The 27905-nt window shown below is 43.2% G+C and overlaps 1 protein-coding gene across 2 annotated transcripts in view; it reads left to right on the top strand.

Annotated features, from left to right (window-relative positions):
* Positions 1-27905, top strand: part of SCAMP3 (secretory carrier membrane protein 3) — an 84133-nt gene that overhangs the window by 11973 nt on the left and 44255 nt on the right. Inside the window, exons 1-2 of one of the 2 annotated variants that reach the window (XM_086947395.1) lie at positions 10156-10261; positions 16488-16565. Coding sequence is in view for 1 of the 2 variants with exons in the window: in XM_086947394.1 (XP_086803520.1) it covers positions 16488-16565 (78 nt within the window). In the remaining variant the exon portion in view is untranslated. Of the gene's footprint in view, positions 1-10155; positions 10262-16487; positions 16566-27905 lie in introns of those variants that run through there. The other variant, XM_086947394.1, reaches the window with a different exon arrangement.

The following is a 27905-nucleotide window of genomic DNA, read 5'->3' as shown; positions in this document are numbered from 1 at the left end:
ATTCCTAAGCGCTAATTACGTTAGGAAGAGCCTTTCTTCCGGCTTTTGCTGCGCAAAGACCCATTCGTGCTCAGCGGCCGTTAAATTAAATAAATAAAAAATCGTCATTGTTTGTCTTAGATTGAGAGGGGCTAAAGTCTGAGAGTCGGAAGCTGAAAAGAAGAAAGACGCCCTTGATTTTTAGCAGCCGGGCTCGGAATCTGATATCAGGGGCCCGTGTCGAGGCTTTGCCAGTTATGGGAATGTGTCACAAACGTGGTACATGTTAGGGATCCCCACGGCCACACCTATCCGAGCTTGAGTCAATAGCCCTAATCAGAGGCCGCATTTCCCACAATGCTTTGCGGCCGGGCCAGAGCACGCGCTGCCAATCCGGACTCTGATTGGCGCAACCGATCCCGAAGTGATTACATGAAAATGAAAGTCACTGGCAGCGGTTTGAAAACCGAGACAAGCTGCTTAAGTGGCTGCATAAAGCTTTGCAAGTGAAGAGGGCGTTGTCCTGATGCTACAGCCTGAGAACAGTTAGTGCAAAGGCCTCACGTGAACTAGGACTTAAAATAAATACTTAAACAAGCATTGGCAATGTCTATAGGTCTGGCTTTACTTAGTGTACCTAGCTAGACCGAGGAATGTAGAGTTGCCACTACACGTTTCCCTGTACATCGATTTAAGTGACTCAGTAGACATGATCAATGTTGCTCAAAACTTATCAGTATTTCTACTTCATATGGAGAAAAGGCTTCATTCTCGCATAAAAAATAAACACATTTAGTACCCTTCTTCATTCTGTAACGGTTCCAATTAACAAAGTAAAAAAAAAAAAGAAACCTTTCCAATTAACAAAGTAAAAGAAAAAAAAGAAAAATGTGGCAGAGATGACGTGAAGGGGCAAAATGTTTCGTTCATAAATATTATGGTTGCTTACTTACTAAAGGAGCTCTTCACATCCCTAAAAGTGCGCATTATGGGCGATGTGCTATCACATTGATGCATAGAGGTCCTGCGGAGAGCAGTGGTTACCTAAGAAAGCATGCACCCTTCACCGAATGTAATATTTCACTTGCCACCGAGACATATTTCTTGTCTGACTGCGTGATCTGTATTGATATATCTCCATGCCTACGTCGCTCTGTCTATGTGTACTTCTCTAGTTCAGTGTCTCACTCGGAGAAAGCGGTGAAACATTCAGAAATGTGTGCGCAAATTCGTAATTCCACATTTTGTCTCCTTCTGAGCTGGAAAAAGAAAACTTTCAGGATGCGGTAAAACCTCTAATGGTGATTACTGTAATAATTGAAACCAGCAATAATGCTTTACCGGTTGCAGTATTACACCATCATTCTACCAGGAGACTTATAATGAGGCTTTCTCCTTGTTCCTATTTCTCTCACTCTCACTCTCTTTTCGCTGTCTCATTCGGCTCATTCACAAGTCTTTTTCTATCTCTTAATTCTCTTTATTGCTCTCACTCGCTTCCACTTTTTGACCTCACCATCCAACCCTCCTTATCTACTCTGCAAACCCCAGCTCACCACCATATGTTCCTCTCTCTTCAGTCTTTTATCCTCAGTGCTTAATGTTTGGCCTTATTCCATGTCTGCTACTTTGTCTTCCCTCTCCAGCATCAGACATTGCCCTTCTTACTTTCTGCTTCTCCACCTTTCGCTTTATCTTCCTGTATTTCATCTTCTTTCTATAAAATGATCACTGCTAGCTTCTCTCTCAGGCTTTTACCCTTTAAAGTTTTCTAGTCTCTTCTCCCATCTTCACTTATTGCGTTTCCATTTTGTTCCACCATTCTCACTTCGTCCCTCTGCTGTTCTTACCCTGTTCCTCATTTTTCCCCCTCATTGTGTACAATGTCCCTGTCTCTCCACCACCTGTGTCTCACAAGGCGAGAAATAGCCCGTTGATATATTCGCCAGCTCTGGTTCTTTCGGGCTTTCTTATGCAATGAGAGAGTGAGGACAGCTGACCCCTGGGCTCTCCCCTGTTAAACCCCAGAATAGATATAACAAGATATAAGTATTTTTTTAAATTGTATTTTCAGTCGTTCAAAAAATGCGTGCAGGAAGGATTTTGATAGTTCATCCGCGACCACTGCCACTTGCCTGTGTCCGGCTACTACTAATGGTGGCTCCACTCTACCCACCCATTCTGTACTGCTCACCCTGGATCTCTTCTTCCCAGGCTTCAAGCAATCATAGTCCGATGTGGCAGAGTAAACCAAAGTTACATAAACCTCGGAAAATGTCAGTAGCGTAGGATGAAATAAGGTTGTGGAAGGGCCAGGAGAAGTGAAATCCATGTATGCAATGTCTTCAGTGAAGGAGAGGGCCTCACTAGGTCTATTTCAATACCAGCCTTGAACTGCGAGCAGCAGAAAAACCATCTCTTATACAGTGCTTAATTTGTAGAAAAATAACTGTTGGAATTTAGTTTTGCTCAGAAGCCCGCAGCCGACACTATTGAATGTTGGCATGTTTAGTACCGTGACTGCGTAGTCTTGATTCAACCTCATGTCTTTATAATCCACCACCAAACACTTTAGCACTTTATCTCCCTCTTCCAGGCTCCTGCTTGCTTCCTAGTCCACTGCTATTCAGTCTTCCTGTCCCTCCTTTCCCCCGCGTGTGTTTTTTCACTCTCCAAAGGTGAAAGTCTGAAGAAGCAAAATAAGTGCCGGTCCCCAAAAATAAGTGCCGGTCCCCAAAAAGAAGGGCCGGTCTCCAAAAATAAGTGCAGGTAGGCCTCATCTGTAACCACTGGCTCACATCATGCACCGCCCATATCGAAGATTGAGCTTTGAGAGTTCTACCTTCATGTTATCGTAGATGTGACGTCCTTTGGAATAGCTTGGCTAAAGTCTGGAAACAGTCATTTGGGTTTTCACAGCCATGGGCATCTTCTCCCTGTCACACTAGTCCATGAAGGCAAGCAGGCGTGTCCATGGCTGGGCTCCAGCTCTTGGAGGTCATTGGACGCCCAGCGATTATGGTCGTTGGTTGAGGATGAAATCAAGACCTGGATAGTGAAAACCTCCAGGCTTGAAGCATCGGTAAGTTGGCAGCACCACCACCACAGCAGTTCTTGGAAAGGATAGCACATGTTCATCTTGGAGAGGATACAACTTGTTCTGATAACGCTTACTCTATGCCTCTATGCTGTGCACACATAAGTGCCCTTTTGGGAAACAATAATTACCAATTACTGTGAATTGCTGTCCATTACTTGTGCTAAAGAGCTTTTAAAAAAAAAAAATCTTAAGATCTTTTCTTTGTTTGACAGTTTCTTCTCAGCGACACTAGTGCTCGCCTGAGTTCAATGATACTGCTCTGTTCCTGATTAAACATTGAAACAGAATTGTTTCCATCTGAAAACCAGTTAAGTGCTGATTAAAACCTGCTGCACTGAATGGGATTACTGTCCCTGGCAGAACAGTTGCGTAGATCCGTTTACTAAGTGGCACGTAGCAGTCAAACGAACACCGCTATGAAATTGGAGTCTTGTGTGCCCAGCGGAAGAACACATCTGCAGTTGGCCCTCCTCCTTTGCACCTCACTCAGTGGAAGATACCATTGCTCGTCATTGAAAGGAGGCGTACAAGCACCTTCCTCTAATAAACAATTTGTTCTGATAAAGTAAAATGTATATCTATTCCAACATGACTTCTAGGAGAAGTCAGCAGTCTGGTCACAGACCGGATTAATAACTCTTTCCATTTTATAGCATCATCACAGATGTGCTTGGGGATTGAGGGTTCCTGAATCTCATCCTTCAGCTCCAGGACCTATAAAGGATGAAGAGGCCCTCAAAGCACTGCCTGCGAAGAAAATAAAGGGGTGTGACTGTGCCCTCGTAAGAGGCTGGTATTTGAAAGGATCAGACCCTCTCCTGTAAACGTAGCGGGACTACGTGAATATTTATTACCCAGGGCCAAACCGTAACATAAATGTGGATGGCTGATGGAGAACCACAGGCACCATGTTCTATCCCTTCCATGAAGAAAAGCACCAGAAGGCCTGGGTTTACTGCAGATACCGACTGTTCAACTAATAAAGTCTTCTAAGTCCATGCTTCTGCTCTAGGCCTGTCCACTCTTCACATTTCTATGTAGCCTTCTTGAAAGCTTTGTAGCTCTTGGGTTAGGAGAATTCCTCACCCAGTTTGTAAGGGTCTTTCTTCTGTGAAGTGGCGATGGCCCATCACCATCAAAGACATCAAAACTTTAAGGCCTTGGTCATTATTTATGCTTTCCTGGTTTGCCTGACGGCTAGTTTTTAGCTCATGTTTGTTAGTGGATGAAATGATCCATCTTTACATATTTTAGATATACTCCCATGAACAGTAGGTAAAAATCTGGAAGGGAGAGAAAGTGGAAACTGAGTTTGTGGAATGACCAGTAATGAGAAGTTGTGTAGTGAGATACTGCATACAGGCCAATCAAACCTTTGCACCGTTTTATACTATCAGTTATGTCTTCATATGACATCAATGCCCAGAATGCCCAGCACTTTGGGGAATATTTTCTCAAGGCAATGATTAAAGTTTATTTTGGATGTGTCATGATGGCTTGCCCACACCAGAATGGACAGCATAATCACAAGTGTATCCTTGTGATCCTCGGAGGGCGGAGGCTTGCAAGCATTTTATTTCTCTCTTGCACATTTCCATCTGGTCGATAAGTGGTATTCAGGAACGTTTCTGGAAAAATACTCCCTCTATCACTGTAAGAGGAACATTGATTTTTTTTAAATTGTATACATATTTAAGAATGATGTGTTGCTGTAACAAACCTAGCCTCCACAAGGGGTAGCCAAAGAGAGCATGTCCTTTTCTTACTGGTATAAACTGAGTCTGTCATCTGCAATGTGTTCTTCCTATTTAGTTTTGTTTGTCAGTTTCATGAGACTATATGGTTTGAGATCCCTTGTTCGTGAAATCAAATGATATCTCGAATGGTGATCTGGAGCTAGGAATTTCACGATAAATTGAGAAATTCAGCCGATGTTGGAAACCTAATTCAAGTAAATGGACTCAATAGAGAGCTCTCCCCCACGACAATATAGGAGGCTTGTTTCTTTTGCATGTCTGCTTGTGAGTGGTCACATTTTGTAGTCTGAATGTCTTGGCGAGAATCCAGCATGGCCACAGTGGGACATAAAGTTCATAATCGTCAGTGATCATCTTACAGTGGTGCATTGTTCTGAAAGAAGATGCCTTGCGCGGATCCACTGCTCCCTCTTACTGCCATTTTGAAAGGCGCAACTTGAGTGTGAAAAGTATACTGATCCACAGTGACATAGATCAAACGCCACAATTAGTTGATCTCTTCTAGACCAGACCTTGCCTTTATAATGAAAGGACTACCACAGTTCCTTTAAGGTCTCTATTTTGTACAAAGTAAATTTGAGCTTGTCTTAAGCAGGATAGTGTATTGGCTTATAGGGGTATATTCAGTGGCAGCATAGCCCAGAGATAAGAGGTGGGAGTCCTTTATTGTAAATAATATTCTCTGAGCATTTTTACGCAACATCAGGCTTTAACTTAGTTGTGGACTTTCTTTTTCCAGATAATCTGACAACACACTAAACGGGGTACACTGGCTTTTTGAGGGTACACTGGCTTTTTCTGTGGTACATATGTGGGTATTTATTGGTATTTCTGTTACACAAACCTAGTTGGGAATCAGCAGAACTACTTCTCATGGAAATGGGTCCAGGTGAGGAAATTGTTTGTAATCACGTCCAATAGTAAGTGGAAGGTGAGTAAGGAGCCGTCTTTTCAGGCCCAGCGTTGGTAGAGCTGGTTCCGTCTGTATTGCTGGAAGTTGAAGTGCTCCTTGAAGGGGTGACTCGTGAGATTTGTTTGGACTGTTGGGGTGAGGATTCATGCACAGCAAGATGTTATTCTAAATCTGTGATACATAGTGGGATATGGTTTGACTTCTGTGTTTTTTTTCTGCCTGATTGCATTTCGTGTCACAAGCAGTTCTTGACTCCTTGTCTTGGCCACCAAAAGTCTCTTGTTTCTCAACCAGATGTGTTTGGGTGTTAATTTATATAACTTTGTATGGTGGTGCATCTAGTTTTGAAGATGAAGGAATGTAGCGGTCAACCAGCCCCGACTTTTCATGGTAGGTTTATGACGCGATCAGTTTTCGCGTTTCATTGAGTTTCATGGTGGCAGGTACTTTACATTTCAAAGGAACATTCTGCAGCTAACAATACTGTTAGAAAGGACATTGCACCATCCAGGTGGGAGAAGACCAGGGCATGCCCAATAAGTCTCAAGTGTGCATCCGAGAAGTAATGATTTGGTTTCTGGAACAGGTTGGTCTTATGCGGTCTAGATTTTCTTGGCAGAGTGTTTTAGGTGGAGTAAAGTTTGTGTCCAGTGTGAATCCAGTCTTTTTGGCATTCACTAAAGTTGAGGTTTGAATCTGCTAAATTTCATGTTGGATAAATATTTTTGGGTTTGAGCCTGTCAGTTTCTGTTTGTAATTCCGTTTTTGGTAGGTTCCATTTTAGGAAAACACTTGACATCCACTTCTGTATGAGAATGAGGTAGCTGTTTAATTCAGTAATTGACATCATACTGATGAATATCCATGCTGTTATCAGCCAGTAAGACCCAAAAACCCTCCGTACACAGTTCGAAGCTTACCAGAAAGAGATTGGTCCCTGTGGTACTTTGCCGAAGATGGGTAGATGTTTGGATTTTTATGCCAGAGGTCGCTGGGGTCCAGGATCTGTTTTTGTCACTGGTGGTAGAATCTCTTTGAGTTTTGCTCTTCTATGGAAGATGCCTTGGGTGACAGGGGGCTCTCACTGGTTCTCTGGTGCGGTATTTCAAACAGTTGAGTACAATGTGGTCTTCTTTCTTGGTGGCTTTGAGAGTTGCCGGAATATCAGTGACATATCCGAAGGCGAGTAATTTTAAACAGGTCTGCTTGAGGATGTTCCATGAAGCGATTTGGTGGCAAGCTCGTGCTTTGCTTTCGGCATGAAGTCTGAATTTGGCTATTTTGCTTGCCAATTAAATATCCTTTAGTGGTGCATGTGTTTGTTCTTAATCTCTGTTGGTGCAGTATTTTAACACTTTAGTGATGGTACTGATTTTATTTTTTATTTTTTAATAGTGTTGTAGTAGGTAGGTTTGTATGTCATGTTTGTGGCATCTAAGAAGTGGAGTGTAAAAGTTTGTGATGGGTTATTCGTTTTATGGAATGTTTGTATGCTTGATTGACAGAAAAAGAACTCGCCAAAAACACATGCGTGGTTTCATGGGTCTTTATTGGGCCATTGTATCAACATTTGTTGTTTCTGAGGGTGGAGTGCAGAGAGATGAGAAGTGCGGCGCTGATGTTAACTGTTGGTTAGATCAAAGTTGCTAGTGTAGTGAGACCTTGCTTCTCCAAACCCATAATCTGATTTTTGGAAAGGTTGAAGTTTTTTGCTTTTTTCTAGTTCAGGTATTGTGCGTTCAAGAGGTGGCATGTGATGAATGAAGGCGGTCTGACCAGGAAGATCGATGTCTCGCGGAATCATGGTGGAGTTATAAATAGAATTGTCAATGTTTGCGCAGAGGTGGAATATTTCCTTGAGGAAATCTTTGTCGCATCCAGGAGCTTGTAAATCAAGCAGAAGATATCTGTATTACGTACTCCAAATCTAATCCTGCTGCGTAGGCATTTATAGTATTTAGAGTTTTTGTGTGGCAAGATTTTTGTGTTTTGCTTGCGTTATGAAATGAGGAAGAAAGCAATGAGAGTGCAAATCTCCATTACTATCTGTCTGACGTGGCTGAATAGCTTTATTCTTTCTGCAGATCGCTGGCTACTCAAGCAGGATGCGAGCAGTCATGGGACACGAGATTATCAAATGCATAATGCGTTCAGATTTTTTTTGGGTGATTTTGAAGTCAGTCTGCTGGCTAGCGAACATTTAAGGATTGTATAGGAGTACTGCAAAGCTTATGACTGACTCTTGTTTAAACTTGTTTTTAATGGAACGATTCAGCCATTCAGAATTTTTATTACGTTTATCATTGCAAATGCATAATTCGCTCTTTTGCAATCAAGGGGATCCAAGATGAGGAACTAAAATATATTTATCAATGTAGATGATTTTTTTTTTTTTTAACTTGCTTGCCTTGTTCGGAACTTTGGTTCTTTCGTAAGTGGCAATAGCATATTATGCTGATGTACATGGAATGATGGATTACATTCAGCAATATATTGGAGTTATTGGGAATGTTTTGTGGCAAGAGAGAACATTACACTTACCTTTTGACTTGACTTACCCTTGACTTGTTTCCATCTTTTGTTACAGTAATCACAAAGAGCAGACACACACACAACTCTCAAACATTACAACTGAATGCTGCCACATTCAGTTCCCAGTCATCACACCTGTTACTACAGATAAAAGTACCGGAAGTGGGCCCTTGTGCCCAATACCCCCACCTGAAACGTTCATAATATCATCTGGGTAACTTGGCTGCAAACCCTTGAGGCAAAAAGTCGGTGTCAGAAAGTGCTCTATTATTTTGGGAAAGGGAAATCCTTCGGACTTAATGAACACACTCTGTTTCGGTATCAATATAAGTCTCCGTGAAACTCTTCCTAGTCCTTGATAACTATGCCACCAGTAGCAGGCAATGTTTGCAGCTCTATCAACAATTTTTAATGTGGGGAAAAACACAATGAAATTCCTAAAGCAATTTAGAAAAAAATAATATTTTAATCAATGTGGCTAAAATAGGAGAAGGGGAACTGGCGATGAGAAAAGGTAAATTGTCATTTAAAAATATCAGTTTGCATTTGATTGTGGCATAGGTGATATTTCAAGCAGACCACGATGAAAAGGAATTCGGATACACCAAAGGTGTAATTCTTATCAAAGTTCTTACCTTCTGATCTTGGTTACTTTTTGGAAGTCCGAATCCTCCAACAGAGCAAGGTCAAAAGCAGATGCATGTGAATGTCCCTCGAGGCTGATATGTTGCTGTTGAGCTCCTGATGAAACAGTTGGTTTTGGTTCCAAGACCTCCAAGTAGGGCAACACTGGACTTCCTCGCTGACTAGGTTGCTTCGTTGCTGGATAGGTGGACTTAGTCTCACTTTTCTCTCTATTGTGGGGAAAATCCCTCCTTGTCATTCTTGTGGCAACAGGGTCCTCGGGATAGGGTTCTGAGAAACCTGTCTCTCTGCAACAAAGGTTCCTGCAGGGTCCAGTACTCTGTGGTCAGGTGTGCCCTCTTGGTGTTAGGAGTCCCTCTGCCATTTATGTCACTGAAGAAGGCAAGCAGGAAATCTTCCATTGGACAGCATTTTAGTCCCCGGGTGCCAGCAGGAGTTGGGCGTCCTTGAGTCTTCTGGGGAGGCCTTCTTCAGATGTAGTCTTCCCAGGATCAGGAATGTTCTGCAGAGGGTGTGGCAAAGTACTAGGATTGTATACTATCCAGTGTCTACAAATATTACCCTGTGCCCAAATCATTTTGCAGCACCTCCTCTTTTCTTTTCTGTAAATGTTCCCAGAAGATCTAAATCCAAAAGGGCTAACCTATTGTTCCATTTGAAGGGGTTCTGATTGTCCCTAAACCACTTCTGTGTTTGCATAGATCATGTTTAAGACCAGTTTCCATCCTGCTAGGACTTGAGCCAGAGGGTTGAGGACAGCCCTGTGGATAAATGGGAGCAAATCTTGTCAGACCCCTTTCACATTTCCAAGTCATGAGATAGTATGAAGGCTGTCCTTTGTCATGATGGCTGCCTCCGCCCCACCCAAGTGACTATTCTTGGCTAAACAGCGAGTCGGTGACCGCAGCACTCCCTTCTTTCCTTGGCCTGGAGGATGGGCTATTGTCCTGTGGCCAACAGGGTGGGTAATTTTAGTGAGGAATGCGTATTGGGCCTCCGGAGATGAGATGAATGCAAAACTGGTTGTACGCAGTTTTGGCTCAGGCAGGACAAATTTGTTTTATATAGTTAGCTTTTCACTACAAGTCATAACAAATCTAGATTTTAGGTTTGCCAATTTCAGTTTTTCTTGTGGCCCTCTGGCCCTAAAGTCTTCATATGAGAGAAGGGAGGATCCTTATACTTGTAAAATGTGAGCTGCTGTGCTTGAACCATAAATAGTGGAGGGGGAGGATTGGACGTGTCCATTTCAGGACAGGCGTGTGAGGGTCAACTGATATGATTGAGGAGAAACTAGTACTGCAGAGGCAGGGAGGACGAGCTGCCTAATCATGTGTAAGTAGTGTGTATTTATTTTCTCTCTCTTTTGTGATGTGATCCTGTGATTAATTTTCTCCGCTTCTAGTCCGGAGAAGGATAAGAGATTTGGACCACAGCTTCTGGCAAAGTCAGACTCTGATAGTTTGCCTCAATTTTTTAAAAAAAGTTTCTGAATTGAACAAGAATGTCCGATGTCTTTCTAGTTGTTTATAATCTGTTATATTGAATTCCAGTGGGTTCTCTTTATCTATAGTCTTCCAGATTTTATTATGGTATTCATATTTTTGACTTTTTAAAAATCTTTTTTGATCGTATTGTATTTAATAATTTTTTATTGTAGATAAAAGGTTGGAATTAGTATAGTCTACAATTCTAAGTAGCAGTATACAAAAACATCAAAAGTACCTGAAAATGTAGCATTTTAGGATTGTCACCTGTGTACAAATTCAGCTCCTTAAGCCTTATTCTTTGTTTAAATCTCTTTGGTATCCTACAAAGGAAGGGGGCTAGGAGGGTCTACAAAAACCAAAAGTCCTAAAACTATTTTTGTGACATTTCGGAGATGCATTCTGGGATTGGTGATAGAGAATTACCTTGTACCGTTTGTTTTTATCATAAGCATCCAGATGGTCAGAGAATGTGTTTGTAAGGAGGAAAGATCAAATTTGTGGAGGTGTGCGGGGGAGGAGGGGGGATGGCTTGCATCTGTCACTCTCATTAGTGTGGAGGGGTGTGTTGGGTGCTGGCTTAAATGGTGCATCCTAACTGGACCAGACCCTTTCTATATAATCTTGGCAAATGTACATTACTCATTCTCCATACAACAGAAACTCAAATATTACAATTGTTTAGAGTCTCATTCAGGAGAACCATTGCTGCACGCCCTATGTTGCAAGTAGGGTTAGAATGGAACCAACCTGAAACAAAGTAGGGGTAACAGAAACGTCAGGTTTTCGTCCGTGTGCATAAAATCCCCAACTATTGTCTGGGTAGTCATGGCTGAGAGCATGGAAAGACATTCAAATAAAGTCAACATTTCTGTATTTTTCAATAAAAAAAATATATATATACACTGGGAGCTGGTGCATTCTGTCCTTATGTATATTTAAAAATCTTCAAAACAGAAAACTGGGCGTCCTAACCATAATGTATAAGGATGTGGAATTCTTGTCTCCCAACATATTGTTTGGGTCAAGAACAAAAATATATGAACTATACATTGAGGAAAACCTTGACACTGGGATATCCCCCCCCCCCTTTTCCAAAAGGAATCTTTTTTTTTTTTTTTTTTTACTGGCCTTCTATATTTTTGCAAAAATTTGGATTCCAACGATTCGTATGTGTGTGTCAAATACTACTTTAAATTACTTTCTAGAGGAGATATTGTAGATGTGTCTTATCGACATCCAGTGACCACACCAAAATAAGACGGGAAAGGACTGCCTCTCTAGACAGCCTTTGGAGCACCGGGGCAGGGTTGCAACCCAACCATTTTAGGTCTGCGTGTGGCACTGTAAGTAAATAAAGAGTATTATTGCGGAGAAGTTGAATAAGATCTGTCAAGCGATGGAAAGGATGGTGTCCTCCAGTGGTCCATGTAGCACATGGGCTAACTATCACAGAATAGCTATCAGTGGCTGCTGGAAAGGTTTTCCACTTGTGGACCATCACTTTGGCAAGGTAAATATTTGTCCAACCCTCTACCTTGCTCAGCAGTGCTTCGCCCAGAGAAAGCCTTCTCCATACTGGTGCTTGTCATTAAACTAGGATTGATGGCAGCTCCATGCGGCGTATGTGCTGAAGGGGCAGCTCCACCAAAAATTTTGGGAATATCCACTGATGATGTGAAGAATTTCAACTTAGATTAACATATTTGATGTGTGAAAATCTGGCATCTTCCAGCTCTGCTGAAACTAGAGTTGGCGCCTGTTGGGTATTTACGGAGATCGGCGACAAATTAAATGCCCTGACCTGTCATTGAAGCATGTGTACTAGAGTGGAAATGAACAAATACTGTCCCTAAAATCAGACACACTGAAACTCAATCGAACTAAAACTCCCACTTTCTTTTTTAAAATGTTACTTTTTTATTGAATACTGACCAAGGCAGTTGGTCGTAGGCTTAGTGCTCGGTACAGTATGTCAAATGTAAATGTAAATGTCATGGTACTTATGGTATGCCTCTTCCCTTCCTCCAGAGTCATGTTCCAAGCTCAAAACCTATATAGTTAAGTTATTGTAGGCACAGAGCCACTGAGGAAATAGTATTTTACCTACTGTATCTTACAGTGTGTTAAAGAACAGTGTCTACAAATGTAGCTCGCCCTAGCATCCCCTGGAGTGGATGCTACGCTTCTGCCCATGGGAGCCATCTTAAACTGTAGCGGCTGGAGCCATTTCACACGTGCAGCTCTACCCTGCTGGAACAGTGTGGCCGATGCGCGGAACAACTGAAGGGATGACCGGAAATGACAAAATACTCCAAGCCCTTGGAAACTGCACCAGCCACCCTGGATGCCGCCATTGAGCCCAATAATGAGTATGGCCCAAAAAGGATGCATTTTCGCTGGACATTTATGTTAATATTGTAGGGGATATTGTTTCGACATTGGACCTAAAGGGTTCTTGTAATCTAAATCATTTAATCCAAAATGAACTCCATGATGACCTTTCAAGTCGTTAAGCCTATCTGACGTGGGAATTAGACCATTTTGCTTTCCGAGTCACAAAAAATAGACTTGGCGCAAGAGGAAAAACTGTTCACAGTCTGTACCTGGGCGCTTGTATTTGGGACGCTTTTCACTATATTACCAGTCATCCTGTTGTACTGTGGTAGCGGTTTGTACTTCAACATACAGGATTGAGCACACATATAGCTGCAAGAATGTGCACATATTGATCCCATAACTTCTCGAACTGGCCATTTATTTATATTGAGTTTATGGTTAGCTAAAGATTTAAAAAGCAGAAAGGAAATTTAGTACAAACCAATCATTTTAATTGTGTTTTTGTTTTTTTGCTACTAAAATTATACCTGGGCAGGTGTGTGAACATTGTAGCAATTCAATAAATAATAGTATTAACTGATCCATTCAACTTTCTGAGACCGATTTAATCGAACAAGAAGTGATTTAAGTGTGTGTGTCTTGCGCCTAGAAAGTCGCATTGACTTCTTTGTAGTGAATTTGATGAGACTGGTCTTTATAGGAAGAAAGAGAGCAACATATGTTTAAGCAACTCTGCCTGGACATCAGAGGGAGCCAGACAGGCTTAATAAAGTGGGTCAACCTGCACATTTGTTAATGCTATCCTGCCAGTTTAACCCTTAAATATGAACTATTGGGGCCAGTACAAAGTAGTGCCCATGCCACCAACATCCCAGTCCCCATTTCTAGGTTTGATAGGCTCATCAGCTGGGCATGTTCAAGAGAACACTTCACTGAGGCTGTGTTTTTTTGGTTTTAGTGAAAGGCCTGGAGAAAGGCGGAGATGGCTACCGTGCACACTGAAATGACCACCGGATAGCTACAGAGTTAGGCTGGAAGGGATAAGTGCTGCCCCACCTCCCCCATGGCTGAATGTATTTAAATGCACTTTGATGACGTCTGCATAAGTATCCGGAGATGTGCACGGTGTTTCTTTTCTTGCAGGCTCACTGGGTCTTTGCCAGGGGTGATGCAATAGGAGGCACTGCAGTGCTGGCGCTGCGTCAGCTGAAGGTGTGATTCGCCTCATGCATCATGATCAGGGCCACTGGAATCATGCAGCGGGAGAGGGGCAAATCATGCGGAAAGAAACTGCACATTATGTGGCATTGTGCGGTGCATCTTGTGATAGTATTATTTCATGATTCTGTCATTTTGAAACTTGTTAACTCTGTCTGGGCATTAGTTGAACCTCATTAGTACCAGTTTAACACCCAAATATAGCAACAGGCTATAGAAAGGTGACCAGTCAACCTTTGCAAGGGTTCTTTCACTGTTCGAAAACATGTGTCACTGTGTTATGCTAACTTTTTGAACAATTGGAGCTAGAAATACATTTTTTTGTTAAAATCTGAAGATTATGTGGCAAATGATGGGTTATGCGGCAAATATACAATTATGCGAAAACCGCTGCAGCAGCACAATCTCATAATTCCAGTGGCCCTGATTGTAATGTGGCTAGACTTAGGGGCACCGAGTTACAGGACTTTTCCCTCGCTCCTCTTTTAAGAGATTATTTGCATCCAGAACCCCTGTGCACCATGCTCCGGCTCTTGCCTGTCTGAGTCTGGTTTTATTTAGTTGTCAACAGAGCTAGAGGTGGGTGACATCGGAGAGGCGGTGGAAAAATATCTAAATGTATCATCGTTCAGGAATGGCAAGGGTTGCCCCTACAAAATGGCAGATTTTAATGTTTGGATAGACCATCAATCCTTTCTTATCCTGGAGTAAGGGTGTTGGCTTAATGTCTCTGTAGTACTGGTGTTGGGCAGCCCGAAGCGCTTACCCAGAGATCTCTGTAGCCCCTTCTAGTGATGGGTTTCTGCTGCACTTCATACCGGGGGTTGTACCCTGAATATGGTGCCTTCTCGCTAATGCTTTCTCCTGCAAACGCTGGACATAACCGTTTGATGGCGCCGCGTTTTTAGCAAAATATTCCCTCCCAAGCCCTTCGCATCCTGTCGATTTGCCCAGTCTGCGAAGCAAACCTGCAAGGAATTGCTTCCCGTCCCTCCTGCCTCCACCAAGTCCTTTCTTCCTGCATTGCCTGAGTCAGCCTCATGCAGTTTGTATCTGAAGTGCAGCCTGCTAATTACCAAATTGATCCCTGTACTCCCTTCTCAGTCCTGCTCCATAATTTATTCATCAAGCGTCTGCACACTCGAGGGAGGCTTCCTGAAAGAGAGACTGTCCGCTGGCCAACTGTGATACTACATGCTTTGAATTTACTGCTGCATGGATATCGCTTCAGGCGTGAAAACCAGCTTGTCGGCTCTTGGCCATTGTGGCTCAGTGGTCTACGGTCATATGTCTCATTCAGCCTACTCTGGCTTCTTTCTTCTGTGGCATGAAGTTTCTCTTTTTGCATTTATGAAGGGTTCCAGGGCTTTTTTGGCATGCAGACAGACCTTTTGGCTAAGGGAAGAGGTTGTGCATTGTACGGCCAACTTGGCAGCTATGCATTCGGCTAAGGGGATGGGGTGGGCTGAAGATGTTGTGAATTGTACGGCCAACTTGGCAGCTATGCATTTCAAAACCCAGTGAGATGGAAAGAAAAATGTATGCTCTTCCCCTAAAAAGATTACCAGTATCCTGTGGGCATAGATCTCCGTATTCGTTTTCAACAGGAATGGTGTTCTGTCAGACCTTGTGAATCCTGAATATCCTCAAGTTACGCTTCAAAGTAACGAGCATTGGTAATGCATTGGTTTTACCTGTGTGATGAATAAAAAGCTGTTTTTATCAATCATTTTCCAAAGAAGGAAGGATCTTCCTGACAAGTAACAAGGGAGTGGAGAGGATGTGGTGCAGCGGGCAGAGCTGCTGACTTAAGAGCTGGGGATCCCAGTTCAAGTCTCTACGGCTCAACATCTTATGATTCTGGGCAAATCACTTAATCTTCCGGGTGATAAGTTGCTATATAAATGTGCTTCATGCATGCAATGTGACGAAAAAGCAAAAAGAGGCAAAACTTTATGAAAAAAATAGTTCACCAAAGCAGACGAGGAACAAGCATCAGTAAGTGCAGGAAATAAGCTACAGCCAATATAAATGTAGGAAAAGTAAGTGGCACTCACAGGAACCAATGAAAAGCCAGGTAGCGGGATGTAATCCCATTTTATGTTTATATTAAAAATAATAGATTTCACAAGCACGGTGCAAGCCCTGTGCAGGAGAAACCTAAAAAGGTATTCCTATTCTCCAAATAAGGAAAGTCATCCGATATCTGAGTGGGGAGCTATCTTGAGAGGACAAAAGCCTACCTAGGTAAGGCTGCTGACCTGTTAAATGGCCACCACCTTCAGAGGCTTCGTAATTCTCTGACAAACTGCAGTTTATTAAAATAATTCTATTTTAAACCAGTCCTACATAGAGGACATTGAAGTATAGAATAGGTGTCTTGTGTAGCTGCACTTTATTGGGTTGGGTGTATTGTCTTTCTTTTCTTAGGGAAACAGTATTCACTCCCGAGGAAGGTTTATGTGCACACTGTGCTTTCTGTATGTATTGACATGGATTCCTTTTGACTTTCTTAGGATCCAGCCGTGACGGAGCACAAGCCCAGCAACCAGTATGCGACCCTGGATGTTTACAACCCTTTCGACGACAGAGGGGTAAGAAACACCTTTGTTAATTCAAGTCTCCTGCTGCCAGTTCATTATATTGTAATGGTAATTGTGGGCTGTCGAGGCGAAATGCAGGCCTCTGCAACCTCCACGCTATCATGCCTGACCCACCAAAAAACAACACAGCCAACAAAATCAAACAGTCCCTCTTAATTTTCGTGTATGTGTAACAAAGCTGCTGTTAACTTTGCTGCAATCATCTTGCGTTTGTTAGTTCTAGGAATTTTCAGAGTGGGCACCTATCATTCACATTTTAAGCTTATTGTGCTTAAATGTTATGTTATGTTAATTGGATTTATAGAGCACAGAGGCTACCCTAAGGTGTTCTGACGCTGAAATATGGGTTTAACTTATTTAACAGAATCCAGTTGCCGCAAGGAACAAAATCAGCGCCTTATTAAGCAGTTTGACCACATGAAGCAGTCATAAGGCTGTTGCTGTGTCCCCCTCCCTTAAACTTGATTTGTCTTTTCATAGTCCTCACACAGTCCTCCACATAGTTTTTGATGCCAGTGGATGATGAACTAGTACCATTTCACCCTCAGTGCCAATGGCGTTCATGATTGGCTAAGCAGCCACCAATAATAATTTCCTTACCAGAAGAGAGAGACGACGAGGTGAGTAACCTGTCCTGAATCTGCACTAATGGCTCACATATCTTGTGTCTTTTAAAGCTACAGGGATAGCAGAGCTATGTAACAAATTTCCCCCAGAGCCCTAATGGTGATCCATTAAGACTGAGATGACAATCCTTGTGCACCTGCAAATACAGAACTTCCCCTGTTAACCTCTTTTTCAGGACAGCACCTTGTTCAACCAGATTTTGGTATGTAACATAAACACCCTAACCTAGATTTCTGTCACCCTTCCTGTACCTTTCATATATTCTATTCTGGCCAGCCTTAAATAAGCTTCTATATTAAAGTATTCATCCTGGTCTCCATAATTGAGCCAGCTCGTGCCTTTTTACCGACCATCCGCATCCAATGGCAGATTAATCTTTGCTCTCATTATTGAGATCTTATTGCAACAATGCCACTGCATTAACCCCTTCGAAGCTAATGACGAGCTGGGCTCGTCATGGCGCTTACCTGCCGTGCGCTGATGACAAGGCCAGCTCGTCATAAAACAATGTAAAACAATAATGTGCAGCACAGGACGGGAAAACGCCTAGCAGCCATGTGGTTAAGCTCAGTCCAGGGCCAACATTAGGCCTGCTTTAGTCCAGTCTTCCTGCTTCTGTGATGCACAATGGATCATCCAAACCTACAATTTGTGACCACTGATACTGTGCCGTCTACTCTTCATAACCTGTTTTATTAGACAACTCTAATGCTGCCCGTCTTACTCTGTCCTGCACCTAAAAGAATGAGTTCCAAACTGTTGATATCCCCTGCCACATTTGCACAGTATTTACAACAAGGGGTGGTGAGGGACAGAGTCTCTGAATTAAGCAGAAAGCTCTCACCCAGTCAAGAGATCAGGGCTAGATCCAACACCGTTTTTTAGCTCACTGCACCATCCCAGTTTCAGAACCTGGCTGTATGCAAATTAGTCTGTTCCTGTCCCAGTGCATGATGGGAACAGGGCAAACCAAACTACAGAAGCCAATTCTTACACTGGGAAGGAAACAAGCTCCCGGGGACCGGTTTCTGGCATTACAGCCGTCTTCGGCCCGGTTTGCTTGAATCCTGATGGTGCAATGAGCAAGGGTCTCACATCTGAGAATACCCTTCCACGCTTAGGGTGGACAAAAATATTTACAACAAGGGGTGGTGAGGGACAGAGTCTCTAAATTAAGCAGAAAGCTCTCACCCAGTCAAGAGATCAGGGCTAGATCCAACACCGTTTTTTAGCTCACTGCACCCTCCCAGTTTCAGAACCTGGCTGTATGCAAATTAGTCTGTTCCTGTCCCAGTGCATGATGGGAACAGGGCAAACCAAACTACAAAAGCCAATTCTTAGACTGGGAAGGAAACAAGCTCCCGGGGACCGGTTTCTGGCATTACAGCCGTCTTCGGTCCGGTTTGCTTGAATCCTGATGGTGCAATGAGCAAGGGTCTCACATCTGAGAATACCCTTCCACGCTTAGGGTGGACAAAAATATTTACAACAAGGGGTGGTGAGGGACAGAGTCTCTGAATTAAGCAGAAAGCTCTCACCCAGTCAAGAGATCAGGGCTAGATCCAACACCGTTTTTTAGCTCACTGCACCATCCCAGTTTCAGAACCTGGCTGTATGCAAATTAGTCTGTTCCTGTCCCAGTGCATGATGGGAACAGGGCAAACCAAACTATAAAAGCCAATTCTTACACTGGAAAGGAAACAAGCTCCCGGGGACCGGTTTCTGGCATTACAGCCGTCTTCGGCCCGGTTTGCTTGAATCCTGATGGTGCAATGAGCAAGGGTCTCACATCTGAGAATACCCTTCTACGCTTAGGGTGGACAAAAATATTTACAACAAGGGGTGGTGAGGGACAGAGTCTCTGAATTAAGCAGAAAGCTCTCACCCAGTCAAGAGATCAGGGCTAGATCCAACACCGTTTTTTAGCTCACTGCACCCTCCCAGTTTCAGAACCTGGCTGTATGCAAATTAGTCTGGTCCTGTCCCAGTGCATGATGGGAACAGGGCAAACCAAACTACAAAAGCCAATTCTTACACTGGGAAGGAAACAAGCTCCCGGGGACCGGTTTCTGGCATTACAGCCGTCTTCGGTCCGGTTTGCTTGAATCCTGATGGTGCAATGAGCAAGGGTCTCACATCTGAGAATACCCTTCCACGCTTAAGGTGGACAAAAATATTTACAACAAGGGGTGGTGAGGGACAGAGTCTCTGAATTAAGCAGAAAGCTCTCACCCGGTAGCTTGTCTCCTTTCTGGTAAAGAATTGGCTTGGTAGTTTAGTCTGCCCTGTTCCCATGATGCACTGGGCCAGGGACAGACTGATTTGCATATAGCCAGGTTCTGAGCTGGGATGGGGCAGTGAGATAAATAACGGTGATGGATCAAGCCCTGATCTTTGGACTGGGTAAGAGTGGTCTGCTCAATTCAGACACTCTGTTCATCACCACCCCCTTTTGTAAATCGATTTTGGCCACTATAGGTGTGGCAGGGTATACTCAGACATGAGTCCCTTTCTCACTGCTCCATCAGGATTCAAGCAAGCCGGGCCGAAGAGGCTGAAATGCCAGAAACCGGTCCCCGGTAGCTTGTCTCCTTTCTGGTAAAGAATTAGCTTGGTAGTTTAGTCTGCCCTGTTCCCATGATGCACTGGGCCAGGGACAGACTGATTTGCATATAGCCAGGTTCTGAGCTGGGATGGGGCAGTGAGATAAATAACGGTGATGGATCAAGCCCTGATCTTTGGACTGGGTAAGAGTGGTCTGCTCAATTCAGACACTCTGTTCATCACCACCCCCCTTTTGTAAATCGACATTTGCACAGTGGCATCTTCATGACTATCCTGAACCGGTGAGACTAATTCCTTCTTTATGGTCAGCCCTTGACCCCGTGTTCTCTCACCCTACATTTGCTGGGGTGTCTCCATATTGCCCTAGATTAGATTCCAGAGTCACTCATTTGCCCTTTCTTGTCTGCTCTATTTTGAACCTTCAAGGTCCTGAAACCCCACCTGTCTTCTTTCACTTAGCAATATTCACCTCGCTGGCGTTGACGTTCCTTTTTATTGCGGGTACTGGTGGCTCACTGATTCTGAGCAGACCCAGCAATGCAGCAATCTACTTTGCTCCAAAAAGCTTTAGGATGAAAATACAGCGCATGCCAATGACCAGGAACCCATTCATATCCTCCAGCACCACTCAGTGAGCTGCAGAGTTGTTGGTTCTTCGACCACTACCCATTCCTACTTTTCTGGTATTTGCTTTGTACATCTAGCCCATCAGTCTATGGCCGCCTTTGGAAAATCCCCAACCAAAAAAGGTAGTGGTATCATCTTTGACAAGCCGATAATGCTCTCCCTCTCAGCCTCTCTACCTGTCCTGAATACACTCTTCATACTTATCCCGGGCCAGGGCTGTTCGGTCCATCTGGGAGCACAGAACCATGCAAGCCCAAAGGTGTTCAGGAAGGAGGACTTTTCTGCACAAGATCGGTTTCTGAGAGGATTAATGTTAAAAAACAAGAGTGCATCAGCAATCTCTATCCAATAACCCTGAACAAACTTTCTGAAGGAATTTATGTTCAATTGCAGGGGTTCCAAGACCACTTCTCCCTGGAGCTTTGAATATTCCCCTGCTGGTTCTGTGCTGGTTCTGTACTTGCACTATGGATCAAGTGATAGACATGCGTTGTAGTAGGTGGATAACACCCACATTCTTTCATCCCTCAAAGTCTGAAATGATTTAACCAATGCAGTGGCTACCCCGATGAGTAACCCCTCCAGAAAATGTATGTTGGAGCCCAGTGACTTTTTCCCCCACCACTGTTGCTCACTCATTGTTCTCCAGCACTGCACCCATGTCCCTTTTCTTCCCCTTCAAAACGTTTCCCTTTAGAATTCGTTTAGACCCTTAACCCTCACTTTATCTGGCTACTACACCACAGAGAACTCTTCTTCCTTCCCCCTTTATACTCCACTGTAGCCACCCTTTTATACTTTACTGGTCACAAGTCTTTCTTTCTCCTTTCTATTGATGACCGGTCGCTTCCCATGTTGGCTCTGTCATTTACCTATTGCTGTAACAATTCTTGTGTCTTATCTTTCCTTTTTTCTCTCCTTCCCTCTGGCTTTTGCACACATTTGCCCTATCACTCCTTTTCTCTGTCGCCTGCCCACTGACTGCCTCTTCATCCATTTTGCAATGCGCGTTAAACTTTGAGAGTTAGTCGGGTTGGTTTGAGGTAGGCACAATCTTCATTTCTATCTATTCATTGCACTCCTCTACCTTACCTCGATTGTTCTTATTCTGCACTGGTGGGTTAGTTTCTTCCCTCTTATGCATTATGGCTGACATTTATGCTACTTATGCCTCGATTTCAACTGAATCTATATGAGAACAAAAAATGAAAAAACAGACAAATGCACCAAAAAGGAAGACTGCATGCCGACAAACTTTTCGATGAGCTTTACTTTGAATACAGCAATGACCCAACTGTGAAGATGATACACTGCATCACACCTATTCCCATCACTGGTTCCAGCTTTATTCCGAAGACTCACTAATACAGTGGCAATAGCATGGTCTGGACTTATAAAACTACCTGTCTAACCCTTACCTTACATTTTCCTAATTTTAACTCCCACTGCCCTTAAGTTAATCTCACATTGCCTATTCATCAATAATGTGCGTATATATAGCAAAGAAAATATAAATTTTCTTCATTTTGCATTTGTCATTCCATCCTGTGTTCATTATAGGGAATCTATTGTCATAGAAGACTGTTTCTCTGCCCAACTGGAGGCTTTCTCACTAGAGTCCTAACTCTCCAAGCTGCCGTTGCCAAATCCTGACTGCTCCTAGCCAGGAGTCCTTTGTTACTCACTGAGGATAGCAGCATGACAAGAGACCCCTCTCTATGTAATACTGTAATAACAAAACTCTGCTAAGAGAATTTGCGTAGACGAGTGAGTTATTCATGAATAAAATGAAGTGCTCCTTAAAATAATAATCTTTGTAAAAAGTATTGGTATTCCTTATTGCTTAAGAACTCTACAAATATCAAACCAAAATAGTAATGTGTTGTTCGGGATCAAAGTGGTGTAAATACAAATGCTGGTTTGAACATGCCATTCTAGCATCCTTCACAGGAGCCCAACATTAGCCCTTGATGGAGAGTCCCTTTTGAAGGAGCTACCTTGGATTTGCCTTAGTCATGAAGATTGAAGTTAAAGTGTTTATTACGTTTAGATTAGCGTTTCGATGAATGGTCAAAATTTACAAGAGGAATACTTCTCAGGCCTCGAACACTTATAAACATGTTGTCAGACCTGCATATCTACTGACTTAAAGAATCTACTTGACCTAAGTGTAATGCTCTTGACCCATAAACTGGTCTCAAATTGTGTGATCCTGGGCGAACATTTTATTTCACAGAGTCACCTTTTTCTTCGTTATCACATATGAGAACACCTTCAAATATGTAAGTTAAGCATGTCTGCCGCACATGTGCATATTTAATACAAATCTAGCCACATATATGATGCGCATGACCCCTGACTTGCCTCTTAGTTCACTAACCCCATTTTCATAAGGACGGGGGCAGGAAAGTTTCTCAGTTCATGTTTGAAAACTTTCACTTTGAATAAATATATAACTAAAGCATGAAGTTGGAGCACAAAGTAATTTGCAGTCCGCACATTTTCCAATAAAATGGCCACAGAATTTGCCACCGACGTGCAGTTTTATTGATAAAACTATATAGCGCACAATGTTTCGAAATTGAGTTTCTGCAAATATTTATCATTTGCACATCACCAAAGAAAGCGTTATGAATTGTTTTGCTCCTATTTACAATTTTGTTTCCATCACTCTTCGGATTTACAAAAAAATTGCTTTCTTAGTTCCTGATATATTTTTTTATATTTGTACTGTTCATTTGAAAATTATTCCATCGCTATCCCCGAAGTATATCGTCCATCTACTACACCAGCTATTGTGTGTTTGTGTATGTATATGTATGTATGTATATATATATATATATATATATATATATGTTTATTCCTTGTATATGTTGTTTTGTATTCTCTGTAAAACGCTCTGGTATCCAACTAGAAAAATACATTTAAATGTTTGTTAGAAAAAAACTGACATCCTACAGCCTTTTGCTTCCCAGTGAATTTCAGACCGTTCACATGACAAAATCCTCTAACTGCAGTCAGAGAAAGAAAAGTAAACACCAATCTCCAGGATAAGATAAGCAGCAATTTGTAAAAAGACACAAGCTAACTTTTGACTTCTCTCTTTAAACGGTCATCAAATGTGTCAAGATAAAAACAAGATTTAGAGGCATCTTTAATGCTCATTAACTTTCTGAATGAATAGAACATCTGTTCCTTTCCAGCTAAAGTTCCCTCACCCGAACAGACCAATAGGCCCAAATGACTCGCCGTAGCAAGTGGGCGAGTAGATTTTTCGAGGCTTGCTTCTATAAGGGCGCTCCTTGTGTCCTGCACACGGCAATGGTTGAATGAATCTAGGTCGGATAATACCTCCTCTGCAGACTGGTGCACCTTCAGGAAAAGAGCCTCCAACCTTATGGGGGCTTGCAAAAACCCATAAAGATGAGGTTTGTGTCTTGAAATAAAATGCAAACCTGGTGCATGTACTTAAAATTGCCTGAGGAGGATATTTCTGCCGTGAGTGCCTCTTTTGTGTTCAAGTAGACAATGTTTTTAATGAATTATGAATGGGACGTCTGTTTTAGTAGTTGGGAAAATACTTATGTTAATTATTTTCCATTTTATCCTTTGTGGCAAGCCCGAACTCCTCGGATTCAGTTAAGGCAAATACATAAAGCAGTTTTCTTTTTGTTTTGATGTTATCTTTGTATTTAGCGCTACGCGCTGAGGCTTTTGTTAATCACTTTCATGTCCTCTAGAGAGAGATGTCCACGCTGAAGGGTAGATAAATAATTTTTTTTGGACGATCCAGAGAACGGTTTGGTTGGAACATGACTTTTGTTTTGCAGGGGTTTTGTATTGTACTGTGTTTTTTAACATGTTCTATCACTGCAGTTTTCTCTTGAGCAGTTAACGGTAGAAGATGCGCTCATAGAAGTGATGGCGTCAAAGCAATTTCAGGGTCAAGGAGAAGAAATCCTATACTATGGGATACGTTGTGCCCCAAACACCAAATCTGCCCAGGAATTTGGTGGTAGGGTGGATGCTCCACTCCTCACTAGCCTGGCTCAGGTGACAAGCGAGAAATTAATCCTAGCGGTGAGCGCTTATGCTCCCTGTTATTCACCTGCTGAAGACCTTGAATATCTTGTTCTGGCGATCCGAAACAATAGAAGCCTCCGGCACTCGCCTTCACCATAGCTCTCTTTTGGTTGTGGTGATGCCGCCCAAGGGCATCCATTAACCTGCATAAGCCTGCTTTGTGTCACCAAAAGCGGCTGGTGTTGGCACAAGCTAACTATTGAGTGCATAGCACTCTCCAGTCATTCTGTGGCCTCCACACTATTGGTAGGAAAGCCAGAAGGAGCTGTAGTGGTTTGTTAATGCACAATCACATATCCTCCTGCTGTAAAGCGAAAGGCGTAGCACAAGCAGCATGATTTTTGGCAGCTTCGTCCGTCTTCACCAGGTTCGGACTAAAGACTCTCAAAGCTACATGGACTCTTCAATCCGGAAGAGTGGGAAGAAACATGGCATCGCTCCTCGCCTCTCACCCATTATTGGAGCAATTTCCTGATTCCAGAGATGTTCTGATATCTGGCAATGACAATAAGACAATAAATGACTGACGTAGGACTAGGCCCTTAAATATCCAGCTGTATTCTGTATGATACTTTGAGGAAGTACCCACCCATTTCTGTAAGTTTCATACCTGTTTTGAGACCTCCACAGCACTTTGGTTACCAAAATATAATCTGTTAACAGAGTGGGTTGAACATACTGCATGAACCTTGTCACCTGAGAATGCATCCAGATTCCCTTGCGATGACCATAGGAGAGCGAGCTGATCGTCAACCTGTACAAGAAATGCCTATTTAAAAGGCTGAAGCCAGAGCGAAGATTTAGGGCGCAGCTTGAAAAGCATACGTTTGATGGAAAACCGATTTTCTACTTGACTTTTTTAATGTGTATTGGCAATTCTACAATGAGTGTCCGAAATTAACTGATGCAGCGATCACGGAGAGGCATCATTATTGAAATAAGAAAAGCCAAGGAGAGTTGGCATTCTCATGGGTAAACATCTGGCTCCTTTTCCCACCAGGAAGTGTATACTTTCGGTGGTGAACAGATCCTGAAAACTGGGACAGTTGTGGAAGCCAATATCCGACTTTTCTGCCTTTGTACTTACAATATCAAATGATATACATATGCTTTAGAGATTGATGTTTACTCCTTTTTCATTGACCTTCTTTCTCTCTTTAGTTCTTTCCTATGTACATGCACTGTGAACAGTTTCAATGTCTGCCACCAACCTCAGTCATGAGTCTTTCATTTGACTTTGTTTGTACAGGGCGAATAAACCAGCCATAAAAGTAATCTGAGTTTTTTTTTCCTGTCACTGGGTTTTAAATCGGAGGGCACTGGGCTATCATTTATTTATTTATTTATTTATTTTTTTTAAATTTTTTTTTTAAGCTATATCGGTATGTTATAAATTGAGGCAAGGTGTCTTTGTAGGCCCATCGGCGTAGGGAACAGAGCAGTGCCTAATAATCTAGGCAACTTGACCTTGTGTGGTCCAATCGGCAAGCACCTTGACTGTTCAAACAAGGAAGTGGTTATCGTTTAGGGGCGTGGTTGGAGGAGGGCGTCACCTTGTGTGTAAATGATCAGCAATACACACTCCCTCAGCAGGTCCGTCCAACCTCAGCTCCTTGCCCTTCATGCACTAGGCACAGGAGCTGCAAAAGCTCAAATAATAAACTTTCCATTTGTTTTTTGCTTAACATGTCTAAACAAGCATTTACAATGCAATGGTTTCGCCTTTGTTAAAGTTAGAGCTATTGGCATTGCTCTTGACATTATTTTTATTTATGTATTTTTTAACATAAATACATGGCATTGTCATTTACAATGCCACTAGCTTTATCTCTCGCAAATGACACACACAGAGCCCCCCCCACACACACAGCCACACAAAGCTCCCCACACACACAGCCGCACAAAGCTCCCCACACACACAGCCGCACAAAGCTCCCCACACACACAGCCACACAAAGCTCCCCACACACACAGCCACACAAAGCTCCCCACACACACAGCCACACAAACCTCCCCACACACACAGCCACACAGAGCCCTCCACACACACCCACATGGCACAAGCAGGCAACAGGGGCACACTGAGGGACAAGGAGAGTGACTGGCGAAGGCTAGCTAATAAAGGCACCGCCACCCTCAATGCCAACAGCTCAAACCCTCACAACCGCGAGACCCACCGCACCGCAAATGCCCGTCTAGCAGGGAGGTGTGTCTGAAGAGAGTTTATTGTGCATGTATGTTTGCCAAACTATAGGTTTGATTACACGTGGAGTTTGTGTTCAAGTGTTCACGTGGAAATCTATTGGCAAGAACTCGAGCCTGTATAGAGTTATATGGCAGTAAACTGTGTCTTCACGGGGATACAGCCGCATGGAGCTGTGCCCACAAACAATTGTGCCTGCAGGATACTGAATGCGCAGAGCAAGCACTTTGTTTAGTCGCCAAAGAACACTTTGTATAAGCACAGATAGCTGTGTTGTGTCATCGAATAATAGTTTCCAAAGATATATGCACCAACTTGCCTAAAAAGTGGAGGCCCACAACGCTTAAATTCCGCTCACAAAAAATGCCTCTCCATTAGGGCTTCGATTGTACAAGGGTTAATAAATGTAAAGAGCTGCGCCAGCATCTGAACTGTCTATCATAACTCATACTTGTCTGAGATCACATATTTTTCTTAACTCTAAGTACAGTGATTTAATATGCATGATAAATAATGGGCACGAACGATGAAGGCTGCATGTTTGATTGAGACAGGTCAAAAAACACGAGAGCCCACTCAGTTGTGGCCAGCTGCCAAAAGAGAAAGTGCACTCAAAACAACCCTGTATGCACACCACACGTGCAGGAGCTCTCCCCATACCCACCCTGCCACGCTCTGCCCACAAGGTGGCACCTCGGGGACCCGGAGCCTCCGCTCCTCCGCAGTCCGCTCCGGGGTCAGAGACATCTGCAGGCTGTTCGCCACATCCAGGACAAACTCAACAGTATGCGCCCCACTACTACCCAGAGTGACAAGTGCGGCTCCACCTCCTCAAGCTGCACGAGAATTGTTTGCCTGTTCCAGAGTTGACAAAGCCGAGGAATGCAGCAGCCCGCCCAGCCCTCGACCACTCATCCCTCAAGAAAACGAACTCTAAGGTTTTCACAGATCACTTCCCTCCAAAAAAGAAGGCCTAATCACTCTCGTGTGACAGCACTTCTCTGTCCAACCCATTCCTGGTCACGCCACCTCCTCGGACACAGGCACAGCACATAAACAACGCCACTTCAGAAAGGAACACCAGTCCAGCAAGCAAAACAAACCGACGGAACCAGCCGAGTGAATTTGGGGGCGACTCGACTCACGAAGGCCGACAGCAGAAATAGTCCTGCACATGCGGTGCAAACGGGGAATACAGCAAGAAAGCATCAAGTCCCGTGTAAAGG

The sequence above is a fragment of the Lissotriton vulgaris genome, chromosome 12 (genome assembly GCF_964263255.1).
Source record: "Lissotriton vulgaris chromosome 12, aLisVul1.2, whole genome shotgun sequence".
NCBI classification, from domain to species: Eukaryota; Metazoa; Chordata; class Amphibia; order Caudata; family Salamandridae; genus Lissotriton; species Lissotriton vulgaris.
This window is presented reverse-complemented; position numbering and strand designations above follow the sequence as displayed.